Here is a 26,452-nt window from a genome sequence, read left to right as displayed (position 1 = left end):
GATTCATGCTCAAGTGGGACTTGAACCTGGGTCTTCTTGGATTCAATCCAAACATTTATAGCAAAGCAAATAGTAAAGATTTTCAAAAGGAAGTTCCTAAGCTGGAGGCATGGAAAGTGATCAATGATTAATGGAAGGACCAGCCCTATTCAACAAGGTTCATTGTGGATTACATAGAAATCATTCAAGCAATGCTCTTATTGACAGATTTTAAGGACCTTTTTGTGGCAGTGATGCTGATATTCTTATTCTGGTATCTGACCATCAACAGTAGAGGTCTTGATAGTGTTTAAAGACTCATTATGATTTTCTTTTCTCTTCTTGTTATGAATGCAAGACTTAAGTTCTTTGGCACTCTGCCATTGAACTAATGTTTGAATTTTATTGTTAGCTGGTTTGAAATACCCTGCTAACTATGTAGGACATAAGTGTGATATAAACGAATATGAAGACCTGTCGAAACTGTCCTTCTGAAACTCCGTCACGATAGAAGATGATTCGTGTGGGTTTGAACCGTGTTGATTTGTAGAATTGGATGAGAAGTTCTCTAACCATGGAGGCCAAATCTTGGATGATCTCCTGGCGGGGTTTCTGGACTCTCACTGTGGCACAGTACCTGCTTGGATGAGCATCCATACTACCTACAACCTAACAGCAAAAAAAGGGATACATGAAAATGAATGAGGATTCCATAGAGGCCATGTTTCAAATGTCCTTTTTTTATACTAACTGTTCTGTGGCTGCTCAGCTAATAAGTAAGTAAATAATATTTTATATGGCTGTTGCTTACACTTGTCACTTAAATTGATTTTTTAAGAATGTTTTGTTAGATTTTGAATTTATGTTTTCTTTTATAATTAGCAAATAGAATAGAATAGAATAGAATAGAATAGAATAGAATAGAATAGAATAGAATAGAATAGAATAGAATAGAATAGAATAACATAACAGAGTTGGAAGGAACCTTGGAAGTCTTCTAGTCCAACCCCCTGCCTAGGCAGGAAACCCTACACCACTTCAGACAAATGGTTATCCAACATCTTCTTAAAAATTTCCAGTGTTGGGGCATTCACAACTTCTGGAGGCAAGTTGTTCCACTGATTAATTGTTCTAAATGTCAGGACATTTCTCCTTAGTTCTAAGTTGCTTCTCTCCTTGGTTAGTTTCCACCCATTGCTTCTTGTCCTGCCCTCAGGTGCTTTGAAGAATAGTTTGACTCCCTCTTCTTTGTGGCAACCCCTGAGATAGTGTTCCAATATGTCTCCCCACAAGTTATATATACTCACTCACAAGTTTATCCTTCCAACAACGTCCCAGTGAGAGACATAGAATTAAGACACAGGAACTGGCTTAAGTCAATGAGTGATATTTAAGGCTCAAAAATGAGCTTGAATCTGGGATTTTTCCAGTCTTAGTCTAGCATCTTATATGATTTATTTTCCAAGTGGAATATTTTTATTTATCTAAATATTTATCCATCAGAATTATTTTTGATATATATATACCACATGCTTCATCACCACATAACAAATGCCTTCTCTCCCTTAATAAGGTAAATGGACAACAAAGTTAAATACAAATACAATGATTCACAGAACCCAGGTGTGCAGAAACTACAAGTAACCCTCAAAAATCATTCACCTTTACCAGAAACAGTTTTAATCTGCACACAATGAAAAATTAAGCAGAAAGAATGGCTGATAAACCCATGAGACACAAAGAACTGGATTAAAGCAATCAAAACAAATTCATTCTGTCTCAATCCAAGTTCCTCGGTTTTCTCATTCAAATTATTTGGGGAGGGGGAAGGAAGAGGGAGGAAGGGAGACCTATAAATACAACGTAGCTTACAGCAGCAATGGAAGGCTTCTTTCCATCCCCAGCAGGTGGGTGAGTAACATCGGCTCCCAAGAAGATCACTGGTTGTTGGAACACAGAAGGTCTTTTAAAAAAAGGGACAAATCAACCGCAATATTAATATCTAACTCAGGGTCAGCAAGCCCTGGGTTACATGCACCTCACATCTGGAAGGAAAGAAAGGCAGATGCTTCTGGTGTGTAGCCAGGAATGTAACAAATCTCATGGCTAACTCCTGCATCTTACAGAATTTAGTTCCTTTGGAAAAAAAAAAAACCCTACTAAATTTACATGTGAAACAAAATCTGTCATAATAGAGAATGTCCCTTGTGCTAAAATAAACACCGATGTAGAGTATTCATTCCTTGCCTGAATGTGTGTCTTCTTAGATCTGCAATCAGAATTTATAGCAGCATACAGATAGTTTTCTATTTACGAAGAATTTCTTAGAAATCGTTCGAAGTTATAATGGACCCTCCATGGTATTTACGACCTGGTTCTGAAGTTTCGATGGCCGTCGCCCACCTCATGGTCATGTGACGTCAAGCGCTCAGCAACTGGTCTGCATTTAAGGTCATTTGCAGCATCCAACTGTGTTTTATGATGCTTTTGCCTGAAAAGCAGCATTTACTTCCAGTTTTCGGCTAAAACACCCCATAATGAATAATGGGCTCACTTTACGATCACCATGCTTGCTTTAAGATCACTATATTCACTTAACAACCACCTCAAAAATGGTCGAAAAATTGAGTGACCCGTTTTACAATCATTCTACAACCATCACAACCGTTAATGGACAAGCTCTGTTACGGACATAAATTAAGGACTATCTGTATCATTCTAAAAATTCCTATTTGATCACCAAAAGACACTTCAAAGCAACCAACATGATTTTAACTATTAAAGTAACCAAGTATCGCAGCCATGTTTATTTCATACATAAAGATTTGTATGTAAACAATTGCCACATCAAAACATGGCAATTCCACAGAATTTCTCAGTTTTGATGCATGCACTCCTATGCCCAATTCTATGAAACATTAAGGAAGGATTCTTACCGTTGATGAGGTACAAGGATGTTGTTGATTCCTCCCAATTTTACATTAATCTTTAGGCACAAGTTTGAGAGGGTCTGAGGAGACGTTTTTATGACATTCTTGACTTGAACACACTGTGTAGCCATCCCCAGAAGTGTGTCCCCCACACGTTTCACTTCCGCTAAAAAAAAAACAAGCGTTAATATGAAGAATCTTCAAAATTCTAAGGAACGGTTCTAAAATCTAACATTGCAGTACTGTTATCTGCTTTCTGAAAACCATACCGAGTTTTTCCTTATCAGTCAGCATTAGCCTTTCCCAATTCATGCCCTCCAGATGGGCTGGATCATAGTTTACATTATCTTCCTTTCAATCATGGGAATTTAAATAAACGAATGAATAAACATATCTAGGGGAGAGCAGGTCGAGATGCACCTCCGGCTAAATCAGGGGTGTCCAACCTTGGCAATTTTAAAACCAATGAACTTCAACTCCCAGAATTCCCCAGTCACCAGGTTCTGCCTCTACTGCCGTGCATTTTGCCAGGACTAATCTTTCATAGAGGTTTTGAGCAGTAAGATCAGTGGTGGGTTGCCCCCGGTTCGCACCGGTTCTATAGAACCAGTAATAAAACCGGCGGGAGGCTCCGGCCACCGACCCCGACGTCATCAGAATGCTTTTGCACATGCACAGAAGAGCGTGCACGCAGCTCCGTTGCAAACCAGTAGTAAAGGTAAGTAGAACCCACCCCTGAGTAAGATGGAACAAACCAAGGAGCCTTAGTTCAATGAGGAAGATCAATAGCAGAAGAAAAATCCCAACCAGGTCCCCCTCTAGCTCTTATAAAAACATTCAAAGCTCTCAAAGACAGAAGTCTTCAGAAGCCCTTCATACAAACAAAGCCCTGAAAACACAGATTACTTTCAAATATTTATTCCTGTTGTTTTTTCCTTGCTTTTATCATCTAGCCACACAATATTCTCTGAAAACATGAAAGAAATGTTGCCAGTTAGTATCTGAAAAAGTTTTACAATCTATATGATGAGAGGAGAAATGGATGTTGCAAAGAACAAAACATATTAGAAAGCTTTACTTTCTCCCATATGATGCAAAGTCTTTCCCACAGAGGGCCTTCTTCCAATCAAGAGGTATATTTCACTGACCTCCTCTTTTCAGTTCCCATAATGTAACAAGAAACATGAAAAGCTTGCATTTCCATTGTTGCCCTGATTTGCCGTGCCCTCATAACCCTAGCTTCATACAGAACCTACTATTCTAAGATTATTTACTTTTCTTCTCAAGTCTTTTCAAGGCAATTCAAAACAAGTGGAGCTCACACAAAGCGTTTGGATATTTATTTACCATACACCGGTGTCTTTCCCGGCAAGATGACAATGATGAGCTGGAGTCCTGAATATGTGTTTTTAAGGTGTCGGAACATGGGCTCCACACTGTCAGCACCTTGGGCGTATTTACAGAAGCAAGGCTGGCCCTGGATTGGCATCCCTGCATCCTTAGAAATTTTGCGCAGCTGGTCTGTGAAACCCCTGGCAACAAATAAAAACTGGATGAAAGGAGAATGCTAGCATCCACACACACAGAGCTCATTCATGTTTGTTCCCCTTTGCTCTAAAAGTGAGAGTTAATGGCTCACTTAGCTAGTGTACAGAGAGGGACAACCAGAGCTGAAAGCTATTATCATTAATACAGGTAATCCTCAACTTACAACTGTTCATTTAGTGACTGTTCAAAGTTACAACAGCACTGAAAAAATTTTTCATACATACAATCATTGCAGCATCCCCACTGCTACATGATCAAAATTCAGGGGCTTGCTTGGAAACTGACTCATATTTATGACAGTTGCAGCATCCTGAGGTCTGCGACATTCTGACAAGTAAAGTCAATGGGGAAACCAGATTCACTTAAACAACTGTGTTACTAATTTAACATCTGCAGTGATTCACTTAACAACTATGGCAAGAAGGGTTGTAAAATGGGGCAAAACTCACTTAACCATCTCACTTAGCAACATAAAATTTGGGCTTAATTGTGGTCCTAAGTCAAACAGTATCTGTATTAATGAGAATGAGTTTCAGCAAGTTTTGAAGGCAAAGATGATAATCACAGGGTAGTATTAACCACCAATGTAATTCTGAATAACAAGAATAATATTAATTATAACATTATAATTATATATCGTTACGGTTTTTTTATTAGAGACTGGAATGAAAGAGTTGAAAGTATTAAGATGGAAAATGCAGGTTATATGGTTTAGGAAACAGAAATGAAGCAGGGGAATGACATCAATTCCCTCAACTCCCATGAATACTTCATAGCTTACACTATTTTCAAAATAACCAAAATGATGTCTGCATACATGGACTTCTCCAGATGGCGAACACAGAAATCAAATTGACTATAATTATTGCCAAAAAGAGGTGGAGGAGATCAATTATAGGATCAAAGACATGGCCAGGTGCTGATTGTGGAATAGATCATGAACGGTTCATATGCAAGTTCCAAATTAAGCTAAAGAAGAAGAAAACCAACTAGCTTACTCATTGGGATTTTGAGCATATACCCACTGTTTTCAAGGAGGACACTTTGGATTCTCAAGTCTCATTGACAAAGAAGCAGATAAACTGAGGAATGAACTGAAGGAAATTGTTATGGATGAATGCAAAAAGCGATTGCCAAAGATGGAGAAACAGAATGTCAGAAACAGCAAACAGAATGTCAGAACAAACTGCAGAAATTTCTGAGAAGAGAAGTCAAGCCAGAAAGATTAAAAATTCAGAGGGAAAAATTTTAGAGCTGTTAAAAAAGATGAGAAGCAATATTACAACATCTGTAAAAACACTGAAAATGGAAACAGGCATGGAAAAACAAGGAAAGACTTCCAAAATGTCTGTGAAATCAAAAGGAAATTCCAGACCTTAAATGGGTATGCTGAAGGAGTTAGAAGGAATACACTGAAATTATGAACAGTAGACGTGTCAATATTCAAGATAAGATAGAAGACATTTCCTATTTATAAGTACCTCCAATACTAAAAGCTTCTAATCAAGATATGCTGATAAATCTGGAAACCAGAAGTGGCCAATTTACATTCCAATACCAAAATGGAGAGACTTAATTGATTGTGCAAACTATTGTACAATTTCCTTCATTTCACAGGCTGGCAAAATAATGCTTGGGATCATCCAATGCCAATTAGAGGCCTACACACACACAAAAGTAACATCAGATGTTCAAGATGTTTTAGAAAAAACCAAAGAACACGAGACATTTCTGATGTGTAGTGAATAATTGAGAAAGTAACAAAAAGAAGTCAGGATGTGCTTCATTGATTATAGAAAAGCCTTTAATTTTATTAATCATATCAAGCAGTGGAATATGCTTAGAAAAATGGGAGTCCCAGAATCTCACACTGTCCTTATGCAAAACCTATATATAGATCAAGAATCCACAGTATATGCCTATGGAGATTCATCCAGGTCATGGTTGTCAAAAAGTGCTTTTTCAAGAGGCAGCTGGACTTCTTCTGAAGAGCTGAAGAAGCTTCTTGGATGAGAAGCGAAACGTCTTCAATGAAAAACCAGAAAATCCAGTTGCCCCTTGAAAAAGCACCTTTGGGAAAAGCCACAGTATAGATTGCGCTTGGCAAAACAGACTAGCTCCAGGCAAAGGAGTGAAGCGCAGGGCTGTATTAAAAAGGTAAAGGTTCCCCTCGCACATATATGCTAGTCGTTCCCGACTCTAGGGGGCGGTGCTCATCTCCGTTTCAAAGCCAAAGAGACAGCGCTATCCGAAGATGTCTCCATGGTCATGTGGCTGGCATGACTAAATGCCAAAGGTGCACAGAACGCTGTTACCTTCCCACCATAGGTGGTCCCTATTTCTCTACTTGCATTTTTTACGTGCTTTCGAACTGCTAGGTTGGCAGAAGTTGGGACAAGTAACGGGAGCTCACCCCATTACGTGGCACTAGGGATTCGAATTGCTGAACTGCCGACCTTTCGATCGACAAGCTCAGCATCTTAGCCACTGAGTCATATAATATATATGTGCTGAATATATATTAAGGGAAGCTGGATAGGCAGAAGTTGAGCGTGGTTTAAAAACTGGATAAAGAAACACCAATATCCTGCACTACGTTGATGTGACTACTCTGGTAGACAAAAGTTCTGCAAGATGTGATCATATAAGTCAAGGAACACAATGAAAGAAACAGGAGTAAAATTAAATATAAAGACCAAAACTAATGACCACAGGCACAACGATTAGCCACAGAATTGACAATAAAAACACTGAAGTGATTGACAGCTTCTGCCATTTAGGAGCAACCATCAACAGTATAGGAACAAAGAAATATGCCAAAGGCTAGCGGAGTACCAAAGAAAACTGAAGGCGGAGGATAGAAATACCATCAACTCTTTTGAACTTTAGCGTTGGAGAAGATTCCTGAGTACATCATGGTCAGCCAAGAAAACAAATCAAACAAATCAATCCAGAGTTCTTACTTGAACTCTGACTAGGGTCAAATTCTCTTACTCTGAACTGGAAAAGACTCTGGGAAAAGTGGAAGGAAACAGAAAAGGATGACCAGCAACAAGGTGGACAGACCCAGTTACAACAGCAACAGGTGCACCATTGGAAGAGCTGAAAGACCAGGTTAGGGAAGATCATCAGGGAGAAAACCTATCTATGTGGCCACCAGGAATCGAAGATAACTTGATGGCACATAATCTATCATATTTTTTTCAGCAGCAAAATATTTTCAGAGATCCAGTATAAACCAAAAAGCAGAGAATCGATAACATAGCCATGATATGATTTGATTGCTTATTTAGTATCCTATGACTATCGCTAAGTGTTGTTATCTTATGATTCTTGATGAATGTATTCCTTATGTACACTGAGAGCTTATGCACTGAAGACAAATTCCTTGTGTGTCCAATCACACTTGACCAATAAAGAATTGAATTGAATTGAATTCTATTCTATTATCAATTTAAAGCCAAAGGGAAGCAACTCATATCTTGAACAATAGGCTTACTTTAGTATTTCTTCGCGACATTGCCTCTGTGTTGCAAAGCAAGCAATAGCCCACATCTTGATTTCCACACCTGTGTGAAACTGTTTCCCCCGCATATCCCATACACCATGGCTTGGTGTTGCCACTGTTCGATTCTAAATAAATAAACAGAAATATCAATATGCTTGCAGTTTACACAATGAGCACTAGATGTCATATCATAGATGCATAAACTTAGACGGGGACTAGGGAAATGAAATCACTAACCAAGAGAGACCAAAGCTACAAATCCAATTATATGAGAATAAATCCAGAGAAGAGTTTCTTACCCGCCCTCCATACTGCAACATGGGAGCTGGGAGCACACGCCCCGTCACATGCGCCATCTCATCACGCACTTTAAACTGGAATTCCTGAACAAATGGGTCAGCATCGTAATTTGCACTTCGCACCTGAGAAAAGAGGATAAAGAGGGGACAACATGATAATAACTCTACAGTAGCTGACTTCAATACTTGCACAATAATAAACTGATATGATTAAAAAAGATAGGAGACATTTGGGATATGAGGACCCAAACAGGGACAAGCACACCGGATCCTCAATGACCCCTCCAGCTGGGTTTATCTATTTTTCTAATTCAGAGGCAAACTAACCAGTCTGCTGATTTCTTCTTGTCTGTCAGGTGCAGATCTGGCTGTTGCTTTTATCATTGTTGATGTTTGATTGTCTGTAAGCTTCTTAATACATCGCTGGCCTGCCACGATGTTACACACCTGCAAAAATATTATATGTTAATCTTATGATAATCAAAGAACGAACGATGGAGCTGTACAATTGTGAGCAGCATGCAATGTTTTTTATATAACAGGTGAAACTCCACTTCCTCCAAAATAACTTGCTATGATAATGCTGTCCAAATGGCACTCTGTGCAGATGTATGTTTAACTGCCAGAATTTCCCAGGGGATATGAAGACTTTGGCTGAGAAGTCTGGAAACCGAAGGTTACCCAGGTTTGAGAAGCATGTTCCACATGCATCAATAATACTTTTATGAATTGGCTGGATAGTATTGCTTAATTGATTAAGTGCCATCAGGCCTGGATCAATCCTTAGCAACCATATAGATTTCCTCCAAGATGATTAATCCCTAGTTTGGTCTTTCAGGTCTTTAAGTGGTGAGATACTATTATACTTTTTTTTAAAAAAAAAACCTGAAAACTTCTACAGCCAGTGTTATTCAGCTTGACACTGGGCCCAAAGATTACCATGTTTCCCCAAAAATAAGACCCTGACTTATATTTTTTTGAACCCCGAAATAAGCGCTTGGCCTTATTTTCAGGGAGGTCTTATTATTTTGGGGTGCGTGGAGCAAGATGGGGCTCCTCTTGCCATCTTACCTGATTTCCAGCTCTGGGTTTAAATATTTTTGGGGAGGGCTTATTTTCGTGGGAGGCTTATTTTAGCTCATGCGCTCAAAAGCCCGATTGGGCTTATTATCAGGGGATGTCTTATTTTAGGGGAAACAGGGTAGTGACTCCCTACAAATGTAATAAATACATTAGAACATAAAGTTTCATGAGCAAAGAGTGCTCTAGACTCATGGTTATCTTTAGTTCAGAGGAAAGCCCACATATACAGAATGTATGCATTGTTGAAAAATAATTAACTTTTTCAAATCTGCAAATGAAAGATTTTGGGGTCTTCAAATGTTTCAGAGATTGTGATATTAAATACATTACTTCAAGAGGCAGATAGGTGTGTTTCTGCTCCTGTCCCACTTGTAGGCAAGGAAGATGAGGGTATTTCAGCTGTAGGTTGTACTTTTCTCTGAAATACTGTGCTACTGTTCTCTCCACAGTCTGACCGTTTTCTAACTGCAATGGAAATCTGGAAAGCGGAATTGAAAGAACAGTTAATTTACACAAGTCAGTGAATCTATGGATCTTCTTCCTCCCATACTATATACAGGTAGTCCTTGAATTACAACCGTACATTTAATGATGGTTTGAAGTTACAACAATCTTGGAAAATGTGATTTACGACCCATTCTCAAAGTTAAGACTGTAGCATCCCCCCACTGGAGTCACATGATCACAACTGGCTAACATTTACAACAGTTGCAGCATCTTGCAATCATGTGATCACGATGTGACTTTCCCAGCCAGCTTCTGAAAAGCAAAATCAATTAACAACAATGTGATTTGCTTAATGCCCACTGGGATTCACTTAATGACCATGGTAAAAATGGTTGCAAAACTGGGGCTAGTCACGAGCATTTGCTTAACAACTGCATAGTTTAGCAACCAAATTTCTGGTCCCAGCTGGAGTTGTAAATCAAGAACGACCTGTATATTATCTTGTAGCCACATATGTTTACTGTGTAGTTTAGCCATGCGCTTACGTCTGATGACTAGCAGGTCTCCGTGTAACATTACAGACACGGTATTTCCGCCTCATCGTTCCACAATGAGTCACTTCAACTTTCAGACCTGGATTAAAAAAAGAGAAAAGAAAATACTGACGTCAGAGAATGCTTGTACAGACACAGGATGTTTTGTAGCAGAACTTATTCATCCCTTCCATAAGATTTGCTATAATTTCCATATATACTACTGGAAGAAAGAAATAAGAATGGTTGGACATTCCTAATATAATCCCACAGATTTGTGGCCCCTAAGGATTTCCCCAAAACAGGATGAGGCGATATTTTACATTGGTGCTTTGTTTACTTTTTTACAATTTCCCTTTTGCATATTTTTTTCAGCCTCAAGCACTGATGTCACCAAAATGAAATGATTCTTCCTCTTTTCTCTTAATTTTATGGGATTGCTATGTTACTGCGGTGATGACTGACGTGTTGATCCAAAGGATTTAACACACGACTGTTATTCCTCTTAAATTATAAATGAAAACTGTGCCACTATTTGGTGGTTTCTAAATTTCAAGGGCCCAATTTTCAAGGGCCCCTGGGTTTCCAAAAAAGGGGGGACAGTTAGCCTGATCAATAGCAACTTAAATGTATCTTTTCTAAGCATGCCAAATCCAAAAACCAATTTCATGAATGTTAATGTGTTAGCTTGAATTTTTCCAAAAGGTGGCCCAACTAAAGGCTCTGATATGTAGGAAAACCCTGTGGGCTATGAAGACAAGTTGATTTGGATATCAGCAAATGGCATTTTCTTTTTCCCACCACAAAGAACACAGACAGCACCTGAAGGGATTTTTCCCTGTTGATGCTTCCTTCCTGCTCGCCATATCTGGGAAAATAAAGCTCTAAAAATCCAAAAAAATCAAGGCAAACACAGGCATCCTGTTATCTCCTTTGTGCAAGGAATAAAACTTTTGGGAGACAACTATGTTTCATTGAGTGGTGTCTTTTTCCCTATTTTGTGAACATTCATATAATTTTTGGTGAAAATGAGTGAACATTGCGAAGAACAAGGATTTCCTTCTCAAAATCTATTCATTTCCAGCGTGGAAGGAAGCCATAGCCTGCGAATGCTAAAAGGAAATGAAACAGCAAATGTGATCCAAATCAAAGAATCCGTATTTGTGTTTCCTCTTCTCATAGAGCAGAATTGGCCCAGACAGCATCCACACCAGCCAAGTGGACACATATCTTTAAAAAGGCTACACTTTTGCAAGATTTCAAGTAAGAACATGCAAGACCTTGGAAAGGAGGTGCACTATCAAAACCGTAAGATTTTTCTGCAACATTTGGGGGCCTTTTACTTCTTTCTTTCATCCCTCTTTGTGCAAGATCACACCATGGCACACTGCCCAGGAAAAACACTGCTGATACTTGCCATAAAGGAACCACAGCTTCTACTCTGAATGCCACTGCGTGACACGGATCATTAGAACTGAAATGGAGGCTAATCAGCAAACCTGCTTTGTCTGAAGCAGGGACATGTATCAAAAGAACATGTCTCCCTTTACCTTCTTTGCAGTACTGCTAATTTAAAATATGCATATGCATCCTTTGATTTAAAATAGGCAAAGTAGCTTCAGGTACACACAAAACGTATCCTCACAAGGGGTGTCTTTCTTCCAATTCAAATATGGCAATATTTTTTTTTATTATTTATTTATTGGTAGTTCTTGCCTTTTCTCCAGGAGCTCAAGATTGCATACATGATATTTCTCCCATCCCCAATTTTTCAAATAACAATGTCCAATAAAGTTGGTTGTCTTGAGAATAACTTAGCCAAAGCCATCTAATGTGCTTCCGTGGCTGATATTAGATCTGAATCTGGATCCCAGTCTATAGACCAGGGTGGATAAAAATCAATGATTTAAAAAATAAAATAAAAAAAATCGGATTTTTTTGATTTAAATCGGATTTTTTTATTTAAATCAATTTTTTTGATTTTTATTGAATTTATTTTAATAAAAAACTTTTGGGATAAAAATCTATTGTAAGATAGTTTTCTATTTAAGATACATAAATAATTTAGTTTATTCAGCATGAAATGGAGCTTAGTTATGTAGCATGAGGCTGTATATTCTGCAACACTGGGACTATCGGTGAGTCAACAGCGGGTCAGAGGAGTAGCAGAGATGACAGTTGCTCTTTAAAAATTATGATTTAAATTGAGTTGATTTAAATCAAGTCTTTTTACTAGTGATTTAAATCATGATTTAAATCGACTCGATTTAAATCGAATCCATCCTGCTATAGACCAATATTTTAACCATGGCAGGTAATCCTCAAGTTATGACCGTAACTAAACCTGGCATTTACAGTTGTAAGTCATGATGGTCGTAAAGCCGGTTATCACATGACCAATTTGATTTTAAAACTTTTTTTTTGTGATGGTTGTTAAGCGAACCTGGCAGTTGTTCAACAAACCCATTGTCCACTATAGGCCGGGGTTTGCAAAAAACCAGAAGCAAATGCTAGTTTCTGGCAAAAACGTTCTAAATTGTGGTCATGTGACCATGGGATGCTGCAAACAGCCATAAATGTGGGCCAGTTGCCAAATGTCCAAAATACAGTCACATAACCCCAGAGGGGGGGGTAGCACTGGAGTTTCGGAACTGTTAAGCAATCAGTTGTAAGTCGAGGACTACCTGTATAGCACACAAGAACCAATATTTTGATACTGACTGAAGTAAATGAAACAAGTCGAAATACAAATGGGGGGGGAGGGGTCTTTAGTGTTCTCTGAGCTTGCTTGTTTTCTTGCAGGCATTTCATTACCCTAACTAGGTAACATCATCAGGGCTAGTAAGGAGTGCCGTTTGCTGTCAGTTTACAAGTAGAAATATCTCAAACAGTACTATTTGAACATACTAATCCAATGCTCCCTATGTCTTACACCTGGTGCATTTGTAAGGTGATTGATTGGCTGGCATATAACCAACCTAGTTTTGTCAGGAAGCTGCACTATGGCAGCTGAAAGAATACAGTAGTAAAAGTCAATCAAAGATGATGCACAGTGTGGCTAGAAGGCAAGAGATAAAGAGGCAGCACACAATTCTGGCAATGGAGCCTTTCTGGCAACACAAACTGAAATCTCTACAGTCCAGACATCTGGAAAAAAAATCCTTTCATTGTTTATTACATTTTCAAGAATACAAATCCATTGCCCATCACATAGATGCCATGGTAATAAGTCACTATGTGGCACCAAAGGTAATGTACCATTGTACATTTTTGATGAATGTAGATGTCTGAGATCAAGCACATCCTAAAGCAGTAAGATTAGCACTGTGTGGATTAAATGCTACATTTTTTTTAAAACTCACCCTTTATCTCTTTGGTGAATTTTACACGATGAGAATCAGTCAAAGGTCGTGGCTGTTCATCAATGTTGTGTATATCAAGAACTTCACACATGAACTGAATTACAGGTTGTGCTTTGTAGAAGGCAGTGGCAGAAACTAGGGTGGAAAAAAGAAAATTTAAGGAAATAAATGGTCTTCAAAGCTGTCACACAATCACTACCTAAGATAAAGGATCTCATCAACTGGAGAGTCTCACATTTCATCGCAAGGATTCTTTAGAAGCAGTCTGGTAACAAACACCTTTTCTGATTAACGTATTTTATTTAAAAGCTTAAGATTTCATGAGTTGCAGTTCACAAAAGCTCCTGCCTTTTAATAAAATCTGTTCGTCAGAAAAGGTGCTATCAGACGCCTCCTGACAAACTAACACTGCTCTCCTCCTCCAATGCCCAGGAGTTCTTTGTTTCTCCTCTGATTTATTCTGATTCAGAGGCTGGTATCGAGACAAGATGCAGTTGAAAACATGACATCAGATAGGGCAAATCTGTAACACTGGGAATTTTGAATATGTTTGTCTGCAAGAGAATGATTATAAACAAGATTCATATGCCACTTAAACAGTTCCCTTCACTGACATAATCACTAAGTAGGAAACTTGTCTTGTATCTAAAGTGGCAAACCCCACACTTCAATTATGTCATGAATAAATATTGACTTTTTCCGGTACTAAGCAGATTCCTCATTCTCTTATTAACAGTCCACATAAAGTATTTGCGTGTACACACTGCATTCTTTCCAGCTCCAGTTTTTGGTCCGAAGCATTTTAATAGTCCTCGACTTAGAACTGCAATTGAGCCCGGAATTATGGTCATAAGCCACTGTGGTGGTTAAGCAAGTCACATGACCTGACCCAATTTTATGACAATTTTTGCGGTGATCATTAAATGATTAAATGATTCATTTTATGAATCCATTTTATTCAATGGGCAGTTTTTGCCAGAAACCGAAAGTAAAGGCCAGAAACCAGCAAAAAAAGCCATCAAAAATTGCATTCACATAACTGGGACGCTGCAAATAAGTGTAATGGCAAGTCAACTGCCAAACGCCCAAATTGCAATCATGTGGCTGGAAGCATATATGTCATCGAAACTTTGAAACTGGATCATAAATAGTTTTTTTGGGATTCCATCATAACTTGTTGCAAAGAAACCAGTCATAAGTCGAGGACTATCTGTATCTGTATTTCAGGCTGGCTGAAATAGTTTTATGCTTTAAAATATTCTTCAACTGATTTAAATGGGTTTTGTTTTCACAAAATTTCTAAATAAATACAATTAATTTAATCTGGAATCTCAGCAAATGCTTTTGCTTAATATGGGAAATACAAAACCATATACTCAACTCCTACTTAATCATGGAGCAACCTGGCAAATGTTTGACTAGTTGCTATATCTAAGCCTTTCTTCCTTCACAAGATGTTATGAAAATTATTTATTTAAATTTATTGACTACCAACCTCCAGTGGACTCTGGTTGGCTGCAAAATTAAAAATATTAAATCAACAGCAACCCAGGCTAAAATAGTCTGCTAACAAAATCCACAAAGCAAATCAGGGGCCATTAAGCAATGGCAAAGATCAATCCAAGCCTAAGACCAATACTGAGGAAAGGGGCATCACATACTATGCCTTGAATTTTTGCTGGCAAGGTTAGCCATGAACACAACCAATCAATAAAAAACGATTTCCACAGGAATTTTAAAATTTGGAGTAATGTTAAAAAGTTTTCCTTTGGAGACAGCAACTTAAAGACTGATTAGCCTTTGTGTTGGCCTGAAAGATCAACTTTATTAGAAAATAGAATGCTTTTTTAAATGATCTAACCATAGTTTAGGTCTCCTATACCAGGGGTCTCCAACCTCGGCTGGCAGGGGGATTCTGGGAGTTGAAGTCCTCCAGGCTTAAAGTTGCCGAGGTTGGAGACCCCTGTCTATACCACAGAACCAGAACTGCCAGAAGCCAAACCGTCCTGATGGCAGCCTGGTGAGTGGTCTAGAACTCCTGCTGGGATCTTGCCTGGCATCAGCATGGGCAATGTACAGGCAGGAGAACCAGAATAAAAATTTACATTATTGAAGTATAGATGCAGTTTATTCTTCCATGGGTTAATTCAGAGAGAGAGAAATCAAGGAAATTTGAGGTTCAAACATGAAAATATGTTTCAGAATTGCAACATAAATTCTTATCTACCTCCAGTTACAATTTCCTCTGACAAAGGCACACCTGTTATTCTTAATAGTATAATAGTATACTCAAAATAGTATTTATTTTGTTTCCCTAATTCCATATTTCTCAAGCTTGGCAACTTGAAGATTTGCAGGCTTCAATCCCAGAATCCCCCAAGCCAACGTGGGGAATTTATAAAAGGAAACTGAGATTTGTAAAAGAGAAAAGGACTTTTCCTTACAAAACACCAAAACGAATTGTGTATGTGTATACATGTCAATCTTTTATAAATCCCCCCTGCCATTTCTCAAAACAGAACTGGCGATTACCATCTATATTCAGCATCATTTTCCACATTGCTGGCCGAACAGACTGATGAAATCCAAACCAGACTTCCCTGCCACCTCCCAACGGATGATCATAGCCTTCAGGAGCAGAAAAAAAGGAACGGCCTACAGGTGTATACCTATGTAGAGAAGGAACCAAGTGTTTATTGATCTATTTCACATGTCACCATAATCTACATGAATGCCTGGTGGAGAAAAATCAATGGTTTTTTTTAAAAAAAAATAAAAAAAAAATCAGATTTTTTTGATTTAAATCGGATTTTTTTGATTTTCATCGAATTTATTTTAATAAAAAACTTTTGGGGTAAAAATCTATCGTAAGATAGTTTTCTATTTAAGATACATAAATAATTTTAGTTTATTCAGCATGAAATGGAGCTTAGTTATGTAGCATGAGGCTGTATATTCTACAACACTGGGACTATCGGTGAGTCAACAGTGGGTCAAAGGAGTAGCAGAGATGACAATTGCTCTTTAAAAATTATGATTTAAATCAAGTTGATTTAAATCAAGCCTTTTTACTAGTGATTTAAGTCATGATTTAAATTGTGATTTAAATCAACTCGATTTAAATCAAATCCACCCTGCTGGTGGCTCATAATAATAAAACAATAATAAAAAAAATAAAGACAATACAGGTAATTCTCGAGTTATGACCACAATTGGGATCAGAATGTTCATCACCAAGCAATGCAATTGTTAAGTGAGTCATGCTTGTTTTTACTAGGGTTTTTTTGCTACATGATCGCAGGGGTCGTGCAACAATGGTAACTTCTAGGACGAATCATACGTCACTTTTTCCAAGACCACTGTAAGTTCTAACCACGATTAAACAAATGGTTAGTTAGGGGCATGGTGACCTAGCAGTTAAAATACTGGGCTTGTCAACCCAAAAGTTGGCAGTTTGAGAGCCAAGTATCATGTGACAGGGTGAGCTCGCATTTCTGCCCCAGCTCCTGCCACCCTAGCAGTTTGAAAGTATGCAAATGCAAGTAGATGAATAGATACCACTTTGGTGGGAAGGTAACAGCATTCTGTGCGCCTCGGCATATAGTCATGCCGGCCACATAACCACAGATGCATTTTTGGACACTGGCTCTCTCAGCTAGCAAATGGAGATGAGCACCGCCTCCTAGAATCAGACACAACTGGACAGGGGAAACCTTTACCTTCTTTTTTTCAAGTTGAGGGCTACCTGCAGTCTTTCACTTATGACCACTCATTTACCAACCATTCAAAGTTACAAAGGTGTTGAAAAATATCTCTTATGACCAATTCTTGCACCTGCTTGCACCTACGACCATCCCCACGGTCATGCGATTATGAACTTGGTGCTTTGCAACTGGCTTGCATTGACAACAGTTACAGCATCCCAGGAACACACGAGTGCCAGTTGTGACCTTCCTAACTGGCTGTAGAAGAGCAGGCAGATTTTGGGGTGGGGAGGGTAGGGGGGAGTTAAACACATCATCATGTTTAGAGTGCTAGTATTGCCACAAGAGATCCAAATCCAGTCTCTCTTGAATTCCATTGACCCTTATTGAGCACCAATTTAGTGCTGATCATTAGTTGACTAGGTTCTTGTGTATAGGTGTCAATCAATCATCTATGTTACAACCTTATGAATGGTTCTGATTCTTTGTACCTGACACTAGCTTCCAACAAGCAATGTCAATGGGGGAAGCCAGATTAATTTAAAGACTCTGTGATTCATTTAATGACTATGGTGAAAATGGTCATAAAATTGGGACTAATCATATTGACTTGCTTTATGACTGCAATGACTCATGACAGAAGTTCCATTTCCAATTGTAATCTTAAATCGAGAACTACCTGTACCTGCAAAGCAAAAGACAGCGTTTCAAAATCCTCACTTAACTTAAAAGGGGTTGCTAATTGTAGGATCTCACTTTGAGTTTGCAAATAAAAAACACACTTTTAGACAAGATCTTCTAATAGAGCTGTCCTCAGCTTGATGCTCTATGGTTGTACTGGAAATTATAACAGGTGAAATCTAATCTAATACAATTAGAATGAATCAGAAAAAAAACAGGAACGAAAAATAGCTGGATTTAGCACCTTCAGTTTACACAAAGGATTTATCACCTGTTATTTATTATCTTTTTCCCCCAAAACTGAGAAAGAGAACATTCTAAGAGAAAATAGTTTGCTTGAATTATCTAATGAATTCATCACAGAAGATTTTTTTTTTTTAAAGAGCATTTAATACCTCACCTTCCCCAATACCACTCAATCTGGAGTTTTACCTCAAAATTCCCTACCTACAAGGGGCTGTCTCCTTTTGGGGGAAGGGAATGTTGGGGTCCTGAAAACCAGGTTTGTAGAACATTTAATCTTGAAGGCACTGAACTGAAGTTAAACAGGTAAGTGTGTAAAATAGATTTATTTTCAAATTTTCAACTTTCAACGACCAGTTCCCATTATAAACAACCGCTTCCTGAAAAGTATATCTTCATATAAAATTGCTTTAAAAACACAGATTTTGTAATTCCAAGATACGGCCCTAATATACAAGACAAACAACCCAGCTGGCATTTCTCCTGCTTCAGTGTCTGTCACTTTGTTTTATTATCTGTCACTTGTCAAATTCACAAGTCTCCCATTGCCTTTGATCTTCACTTAATGACATCCTTGTGGAAAATCTTTCCAATGATTCAAGAATTTTCCTATTCATTTCTACCAGAACTAATCTGCTCAACAGAACTGAGAAACTTTCAGTGATCTCGCTAATGCAAAATGCATGTTTTCCTCATCTCCCAAACCTTTGCATGCAAATCTAAAAGCAAAACTCCACAAAAAATTAACTCTGGAAATAAATGGCACAGAGCACATTAGGAAACCTACTTCATGGAGGGTAAATGTCGTAGCACCACATCAACAGCATGAACAGGGTTAGTGCTGATTGGCTTGTCCAATTCCAGAGGCTCAGGTAAGGTTCGTCCAGTCAGAACTTCATGCAATAGGTGCCAGCTTACCCGGGAAACAAATTTTATGGACACCTTGAAGGGACGATCTTTGCCACCTTCTCCTGGCAATGTTACATCCAAATCAACCTATTGGGAGAAAAAGCCATGGAAGAGGAAGTAAAAAAAGTTTTCAAGCTCAGTGTGAAAAGTCAAGAGATTTGCATACAAATTTTAATTTCATTTCTTTGCTAATCAATTTCAATTACATGATTTAAGGCAACTTTAATTCCCTAGCTTCTAAATCTATGTCTATTGAGGGAAGAAATTCCAGAAAACTATATTGAAGACTAGGAAACTGCAGCAAGTTAAATTCAAATATGGAAAGGAAATATTTAAAACATTATTTGAACTTAGGAATCTGGGATCCTATTGTAACCAAGCATTCCCCCCTTTTAAACTGTAAACTCAACATATTTGAAAAAAAAAATCAAATATATCTGTATTTGCACATCATTGAACTTATTGAATTTATCCTTACAAAAAGGTAGCCTTATTTACTATGGCAAATGTTGAAAAGATTGTATAGGTTTAAGTAAGGTAGAATTGTGATATCCAGAGCAGTTTAATTTATGTTTATTAATGTTTAATTAATTTATGATAGTCATTTATATTTTCAACTGTTTTATTGCACACCATCCAGTGTCAGGTTTGTGATATGTGAAGCTATACAAATTTTCTAAATAAATAAATAAATATCAAACCATTCATAGTACAGATTTAGAACTGTTCTCAGTGGGCACCTATTGCTACAGGTGCTAAATAGAAATTTAAAGCCTTTTCAACAGCTGCTCCTATTCTCTGGAGCAATTTTAGGGGGGTTAATTCCCTTTGTTATTATACACTACCTAGAATCACACTGAGCTGGGCAGCTTCAAAAATCTACTAAATAAATAAACTATGCCCCATGGTGGTTTTCTTCAAATTTCGCACTGTAGCCTGAGAAAGCTGTTTTAAAAGATTACTTAAGATTACATAAGAGTATAAACCATTTTGAAGTTAGAACATCTGAAAAACATTGTCAGGATCAGGTTTGCCACATCAGCAGACAAAAGTATCCCTTCCAGTATTTTGCAGTCACACAAAATACTACATGAAATATGCATCAGCATTTCATAATTTCATATTCTGTGCTTTTAAAGGGAGTTCAGCATGCAGAAGGATGGTCCAAGAGACACTGTAGAGTAAGAGAGTCCATCCATATTGTTCCTATTTGCTGATTAAAATAATTAATTTGGAGCAAAAATGCAGACATTTGGATCAGTGGTGGTTTCAAATTTTTTTACTACCGGTTCTGTGGGTGTAGCTTGGTGGGCGTGGCATGGCTTGGTGGGCGTGGCAAGGGAAGGATACTGTAAAATCTCCATTCCCTCCCCAATCCAGGGGAAGGTTACTGCAAAATCAGCTGGGACTTGGGAGGTAGACAATAGATGGGGGCGGGGCCAGTCAGAGGTGGTATTTACCGGTTCTCCGAACTACTCAAAATTTGCGCTACCGGTTCTCCAGAACTGGTCAGAACCTGCTGAAACCCACCTCTGATTTGGATGTTGGGGCTTTAGGCAATGATTCCTCAATGCTTCCTTGAATTATCCTGCCTTCTGCAAATGGCCTGTGCTTAACTCCCCCACACGCCTATCCCCTCCATCTCTGCCCTTTTGACTGTTCTATACTGAGATGCCTATTCCTACTACCTACCCCCATTGGTGGCCTGGGATCTAGTCTCTGGGCAAGGCTTTGCCATCCTGCCATACACATTCTGGGGCTATGCTCTCATCCAGTTCCTGGATCCCTGACCAGTAACAGGAATAAAAAGATGTTGGCGAAAGTCAGCTGGGTGGGGGTAGGCAGTGGAGTGAAGGGCAGTCAAAAGGGCAGAGATAGTGGGAGGTAGGTGGGTGGGGGAATTTGAAGCAGAGGCAATTCATGCAGGGCAGGAGAAGCATGAGGTCCTTGCCTAACAATCACAATCAGGACTGCCAGAACTGCTGTCGCAAAATGGCACAGTGACATGGTGTTTTGCTTAACAACTGTTTGACTTCAATTCTGGTTCCAGTTAAGGTCATTAGACAAGGATTACCCGTGTATGTTCATACCAATATGTCAGGATCCACCCTGAAATTAAGAACTACATCCCCTAGCAAACCTTAAAAACTCAGCATTTCTTCCAGAAACATGTGTACAGTCCCCGCTTGATATGTCAAAAAGTACACTTTTGCCAGGAAGTGGATTGACGACTCATTGAAGCCTATCCAAATGTTATGTACTAAAATTTAAGTCTGTGGATACTTCTGGAATATCATTTCCCAAGAGGTCTGGGTGATCCTTCCTTGTGGCATTCAGAAAAGGCACTGAAAACCTGTCTTTTCAAACAGCCACGTTTTAATGTTTTGTGATTTCACCAAGGGATAACTAATGAGGGAACGGCTGAACTGGCTTTCTATCTGCTTTCCCACAGCATCATTTCATTTTTATACATTTTGCATTTTAACCATTCTTGGTAAGTTTTTAAAGTAAGACACCTTGAGCCTAACCAACATATATTTATTTATTTATTTCATTTGGATCCTACCTTTTGTAACAGGAGTTCAATTGAGTTGTGTAGTACTGCCTTATTTTCCCCAGAAAAACAGGTCTGTGAGACTGGTTGGGCCGACAAAAAGGTACTGTCTGAATCACCTAGTGAACTTCTCTGGTTGAAGATGGACTAGAATCTGGATCTCCTCACTTCAAATCAAACATTTTTATACTACATTGCCCTGTGAGGGAATGTGCACCTGGAGAAGCTGAAGGGGGGAGGGGGGATGATCTTGGCCACACCAAGCATCCCCAGGGAGGAGGCAGCACATTCCAGAGAAAAGCCCAAAATAAGAGACTGTGCAGTCTCTAGCTGAATGGGGAAGGAAGGAAGAGGTTTGGGGTAGCCACCTCTTAAAATCTCTCTATATATCTAGTAGGTTAGAAGATTATAGCTTTAGTCTGGCAGATTCTGTCCATTAAGTGCAAGCAAATAAAGGACTGGACTTGATTGATTTCACTATGTTGTCTTTGGGCTTGGGCCTGACCCTGTCTGCTATATGCCTTTAAATGATAATGATGCAGACAATGACAAATCCACTTAATTGCACTTGTTCAACAGTCCCATTATGTCTGCCTCTTCTCTACTCTCAAATCCTTCTGCTGTCACTCTCAGTATCCAGAGAAAGATTGTTAATTCCTAGTAAAGGCCTTCCTTCCTTCCTCTTTCTCTCTGTCTTGATTATGCTTCTTTGCAAAATGTTTTAAATATGTAATTTTTATGTTTTAAAATGAATTAGTAATACTCTGTAAATAGTTCTGTTGTCCTCATTTTTTAATTGTTTCTTACCCTTTTTTATGCTTTTGTTGTAAACTGTTATCAATTTGCTGAAATTGGTGGCTGAAATTGCTGGTTGTCAGTCAAATTATTGGCATATATCACCAATGTCAAGTTAAATAAATGAATAAAATCCCCATGTATACGGAAGTAACTGAAATATATAACAAGCAATTGAAAATAACAGTGAAGCAGTTTCTTGTAGCTTTAGATCTGTCACAAATAAGGAAACCATGTAACTTATCTTACCCCAGTTGTTGCTACAGGGAGTGGATTGGCTGTATAAAGGCTTCTTTTACCATCATAAACTGGTCTACGGTCACCAAATATGGTCACTTTAAAATGCTGCACCATTGAATCTACTACCTCCCTAGGAAAATGAAAGAGGGGAAAAAGTATATTTGCACATTTAAATTGTATGGCATTCAGAGAGAAAAAATAAAAGCTCATTAAATGTAATTATTAAACAGAGAGAAGCTATACTATATCAATAATAATAATAATAATACAATTGGATCACCACACAAGGGAGATGGAAGATGCTTACAGGTATATTCTCAGTACCCTTATATAGCTTTTAAGTTTGAAAAGACAAAATACAGTAAAAATAATAAATAAAAATAACTTGTAGCATGTGACAAGCCTTACAAGTGACAAGTATCTCTGTGTTTTCTAACTTTGAATTCCTTCATGCAAAGTGGTTATATACATAAACTTTTATGTCTTATAATCAATGTCTTATTGGTTATGTCCAATCAGCTGACTGGTTTCCTCTAAACCACAAACTTTATATTTTTTCAGTGTGGGTAGATTAGAAACTATCTTCACCCTGATCCGATCATTTATTCCTTCCCTTCCACATTAAAATTGCTGTTTTGTGCTTTGAATTCCGGTACAGCTTTCAGACTGTATTGATTTTTTTTTAAAAAAAAACAAATCTATTTTTAAAGTATTTTAAACAAAATTTTAAAATAAACCTGTCAGAAGGAAAGGCAATTGTAATGCTGTGAATTTTATTGACATGCAATTAACACATCAGAACAAAACAGATCAGACTTCCAAATAAATCTAGTGTTTTGAACCCACTTCAATCTACTCAGATGGGGGAGGGGAGGGATCAAAGGTAATAGGTCTTTGGTGGTACCCCACGTCATAAATAGACATATAAAAGAAGCAGGGAATCTGTTCCACCTTTTCAGATTTATATCAAACACTGCATTTTAGGATTAGGTAATATGACTCCATTAATTCCATTCATGTTTGGCTATTAAATACTTCAAGGTGATTCTAGGAGGCTCCTGTTCTGCCACACAGGGTGGATAAAAATCAATGATTTTTTTTAAAAAAATCAAAAAAATCTGATTTTTTTGATTTTTATCGAATTTATTTTAATAAAAGACTTTTGGGGTAAAAATCTATCATAAGATAGTTTTCTATTTAAGATACATAAATAATTTAGTTTATTCAGCATGAAATGGAGCTTAGTTATGTAGCATGAGGCTGTATATTCTGCAACACTGGGACTATCGGTGAGTCAACAGCAGGTCAAAGGAGCAGCAGAGATGACAGTTGTTCTTTAAAAGTTATGATTTAAATCGAGTTGATTTAAATCAAGCCTTTTTACTAGTGATTTAAATCATGATTTAAATTGTGATTTAAATCAACTTGATTTAAATCAAATCCACCCTGCTGCCACATCATTTATGGAGCACATTCTTCTGAGGTTTAACAGCTACTATAAAGCAGGGGTCTCCAAATGTTGCCACTTTAAAACTTGTATACTTCAACTCCCAGAATTCCCCAGCCACAAGTCTTAAAGTGGCGACGTTTGGAGACACCTGTTATAAAGGAATGGCAACCCGCTTGTTCATCCTTGAAAGACAGTGATGAACATCTTTGCATGTCAGCAAATTTAAATGTCTGAATTTATAATTCTCTTTCTATGACAACAACCTCAAAAGCCATTTACCAACTTTTAAAAATGTATAAGCCAACATGCCATTTTCTTTAGAAAAGTGCCTTATTGATGAAGCTTGAAAATCAAATGTCTTTTTTTAAAAAAAAAAAAGAGAGAGACTTGCCAATTGGCATTTGAAACAAACTGGAAGTTAATGAAGGTGTTAATACAAGCAAAACACTTGCAGCGGATTCTATTTAGCTCAGGGGTCTGCAATCTTAAACACTCAAAGAGCCATTTGGACCCTTTCCCACAGAAAAGAAAACACCGGGAGCCAAAAAACCCTTCCCATGCCTGACTATTTCTTGAGTGGCCACAAAACTAGCATATGTAGTTGAATTAAACGTTCTGTTTTCTTCTGAAACTTTTTTTTTCTTGGATTTATCCATGGTGGTTGAAAAGCACAATAAATCACGTGCCGGCGGGTGTCGCACATTGGCAGTTGTGATGCATATTTTGAGTGACAGGGAGCCGCAGCGGAGGGGTGAAAGAGCCACATGCAGCTCTAGAGCCACAGGTTGCTGACCCCTGATTTAGCTAGACCTGTGATGGCGGACCTGTGGCACGCGGAGCCATATCTGTGGGCATGCGAGCATTGCCCTGGCTCAGCTCCAGTGTGCATGCACGCACCGGCCAGCTGATTTTCAGGTCTCCTAGGCCCACCGGAAGTCGGGAAATGGGCTGCTTTGTCTGAGGAGGGCAAAAACGGCGTCCCCCCGCCACCACAAGGCTGGAAATGGCCTGTTTCCCAACTTCTGGTGGGACCAGAAGGCCTGTTTTTTGCTCTCCCCAGAGGCTTTCTAAGAGCCTGGGGAGGGCGAAAACAGCCTTCCTCATCCCCCCGGAGGCCCTCCGGAGGCCCTCCGGGCCCACCGGAAATCAGGAAACGGGCCATTTCCAGCCTCCGGAGGGCCACCAGGGGGAGTGGAGACGGCCCTTTTCGCCCTCCCAAGGCTCCAAGAAAGCCTCTGGAGCCTGGGGAAGGCAAAAAGACAGGCTTACCGGGCCCACCAGGCCATCACATGCCAAAAGTGGGGGGAGCATGGGGGGTCGTGCACGCATGCGCGGGGCATTGAATTATGGGTGTGGGCACACACACGAGCAACCCCCCCTCCGTGCGCTCCCCCCGCTTTTGGCATGCGATGGCAAAAAGGTTAGCCATCACTGAGCTAGACTATAGCAATGTGGACCATTTGATGCTTCTGAAACATCTTTGAAAACTACTAATTTTGAAATTAACAAAGCACGTTTAAAAAGGTATTTAATGCTACCTTCACTTCAGCAACAGAAAATTGGATCTAAAACCTCTAAACTAGAGAAAGTTCTGTTGGTTCCCATATTTCTATACATTCTGCCTTTTTTCACTCAAGCCTGTAGCTTTTTTAAGGTTCTCCAGAGATGACATTCCTTGAATGTTTTCAATTATTGACACTAGGTGATGCAAAGTATGGTTTCTCAGGAGCTTAGAGAATTACAGGGGTGGAAAGTCCAACTTCTAGCTCACAGCAAGAATTCAAATTAAAGCATCCCTATCAGAAAGCTATCCAGGAGGAGCTCACCAACAATCTTGGTAATTGGTTCTACAGCTGAAGAACCCTTACTGTGATAATTTTTCTCTAACACACAGGTAGATTGCTTTGTGATAGATTCGGGCCAACTTTTGTAATTATTGCACTATTTTTCAAAATCACTTGAGATTAAGTGCTCTCTGAATCTCTCCAGGTTCTAAGGTATTGATGATAACTAGTCTACAGCTTTTGAAAGGGGAATATTCTAAGTCCGTGATGGCGAACCTATGGCACGCGTGCCACAGGTGGCATGCGGAGCCATATTAGTGGGCATGCCAGCTCAGCTCTGGGGCGCATGCACGCACCGGCCAGCTGATTTTCGGGCCTTCTGGGCCCACCAAAAGTAGGGAAA

The 26,452-nt window shown here is 38.8% G+C and overlaps 1 protein-coding gene across 2 annotated transcripts in view; it reads right to left on the bottom strand.

Annotated features, from left to right (window-relative positions):
• LOC117663333 (protein argonaute-3) overlaps nt 1-26,452 on the bottom strand; it is a 59,300-nt gene that overhangs the window by 12,221 nt on the left and 20,627 nt on the right. For both annotated transcript variants that reach the window (XM_087876086.1, XM_034413419.2), the window contains exons 3-15: nt 22,825-22,945; nt 19,105-19,313; nt 16,222-16,358; nt 13,690-13,824; nt 10,340-10,427; nt 9,678-9,825; nt 8,592-8,711; nt 8,265-8,387; nt 7,957-8,090; nt 4,257-4,441; nt 2,916-3,075; nt 1,852-1,942; nt 454-648 (exon numbers count right to left, since the gene is read on the bottom strand). In XM_087876086.1, coding sequence (XP_087732212.1) covers nt 454-648; nt 1,852-1,942; nt 2,916-3,075; nt 4,257-4,441; nt 7,957-8,090; nt 8,265-8,387; nt 8,592-8,711; nt 9,678-9,825; nt 10,340-10,427; nt 13,690-13,824; nt 16,222-16,358; nt 19,105-19,313; nt 22,825-22,945 — 1,846 coding nt within the window. The remainder of the gene's footprint in view (nt 1-453; nt 649-1,851; nt 1,943-2,915; nt 3,076-4,256; nt 4,442-7,956; nt 8,091-8,264; nt 8,388-8,591; nt 8,712-9,677; nt 9,826-10,339; nt 10,428-13,689; nt 13,825-16,221; nt 16,359-19,104; nt 19,314-22,824; nt 22,946-26,452) is intronic.

Source organism: Pantherophis guttatus, chromosome 10, assembly GCF_059756535.1.
Source record: "Pantherophis guttatus breed Tessera chromosome 10, ASM5975653v1, whole genome shotgun sequence".
In the NCBI taxonomy this organism is placed as follows: Eukaryota; Metazoa; Chordata; class Lepidosauria; order Squamata; family Colubridae; genus Pantherophis; species Pantherophis guttatus.
The sequence above is the reverse complement of the archived record's forward strand: the minus strand, read 5'-3'. Positions and strand labels throughout refer to the sequence as shown.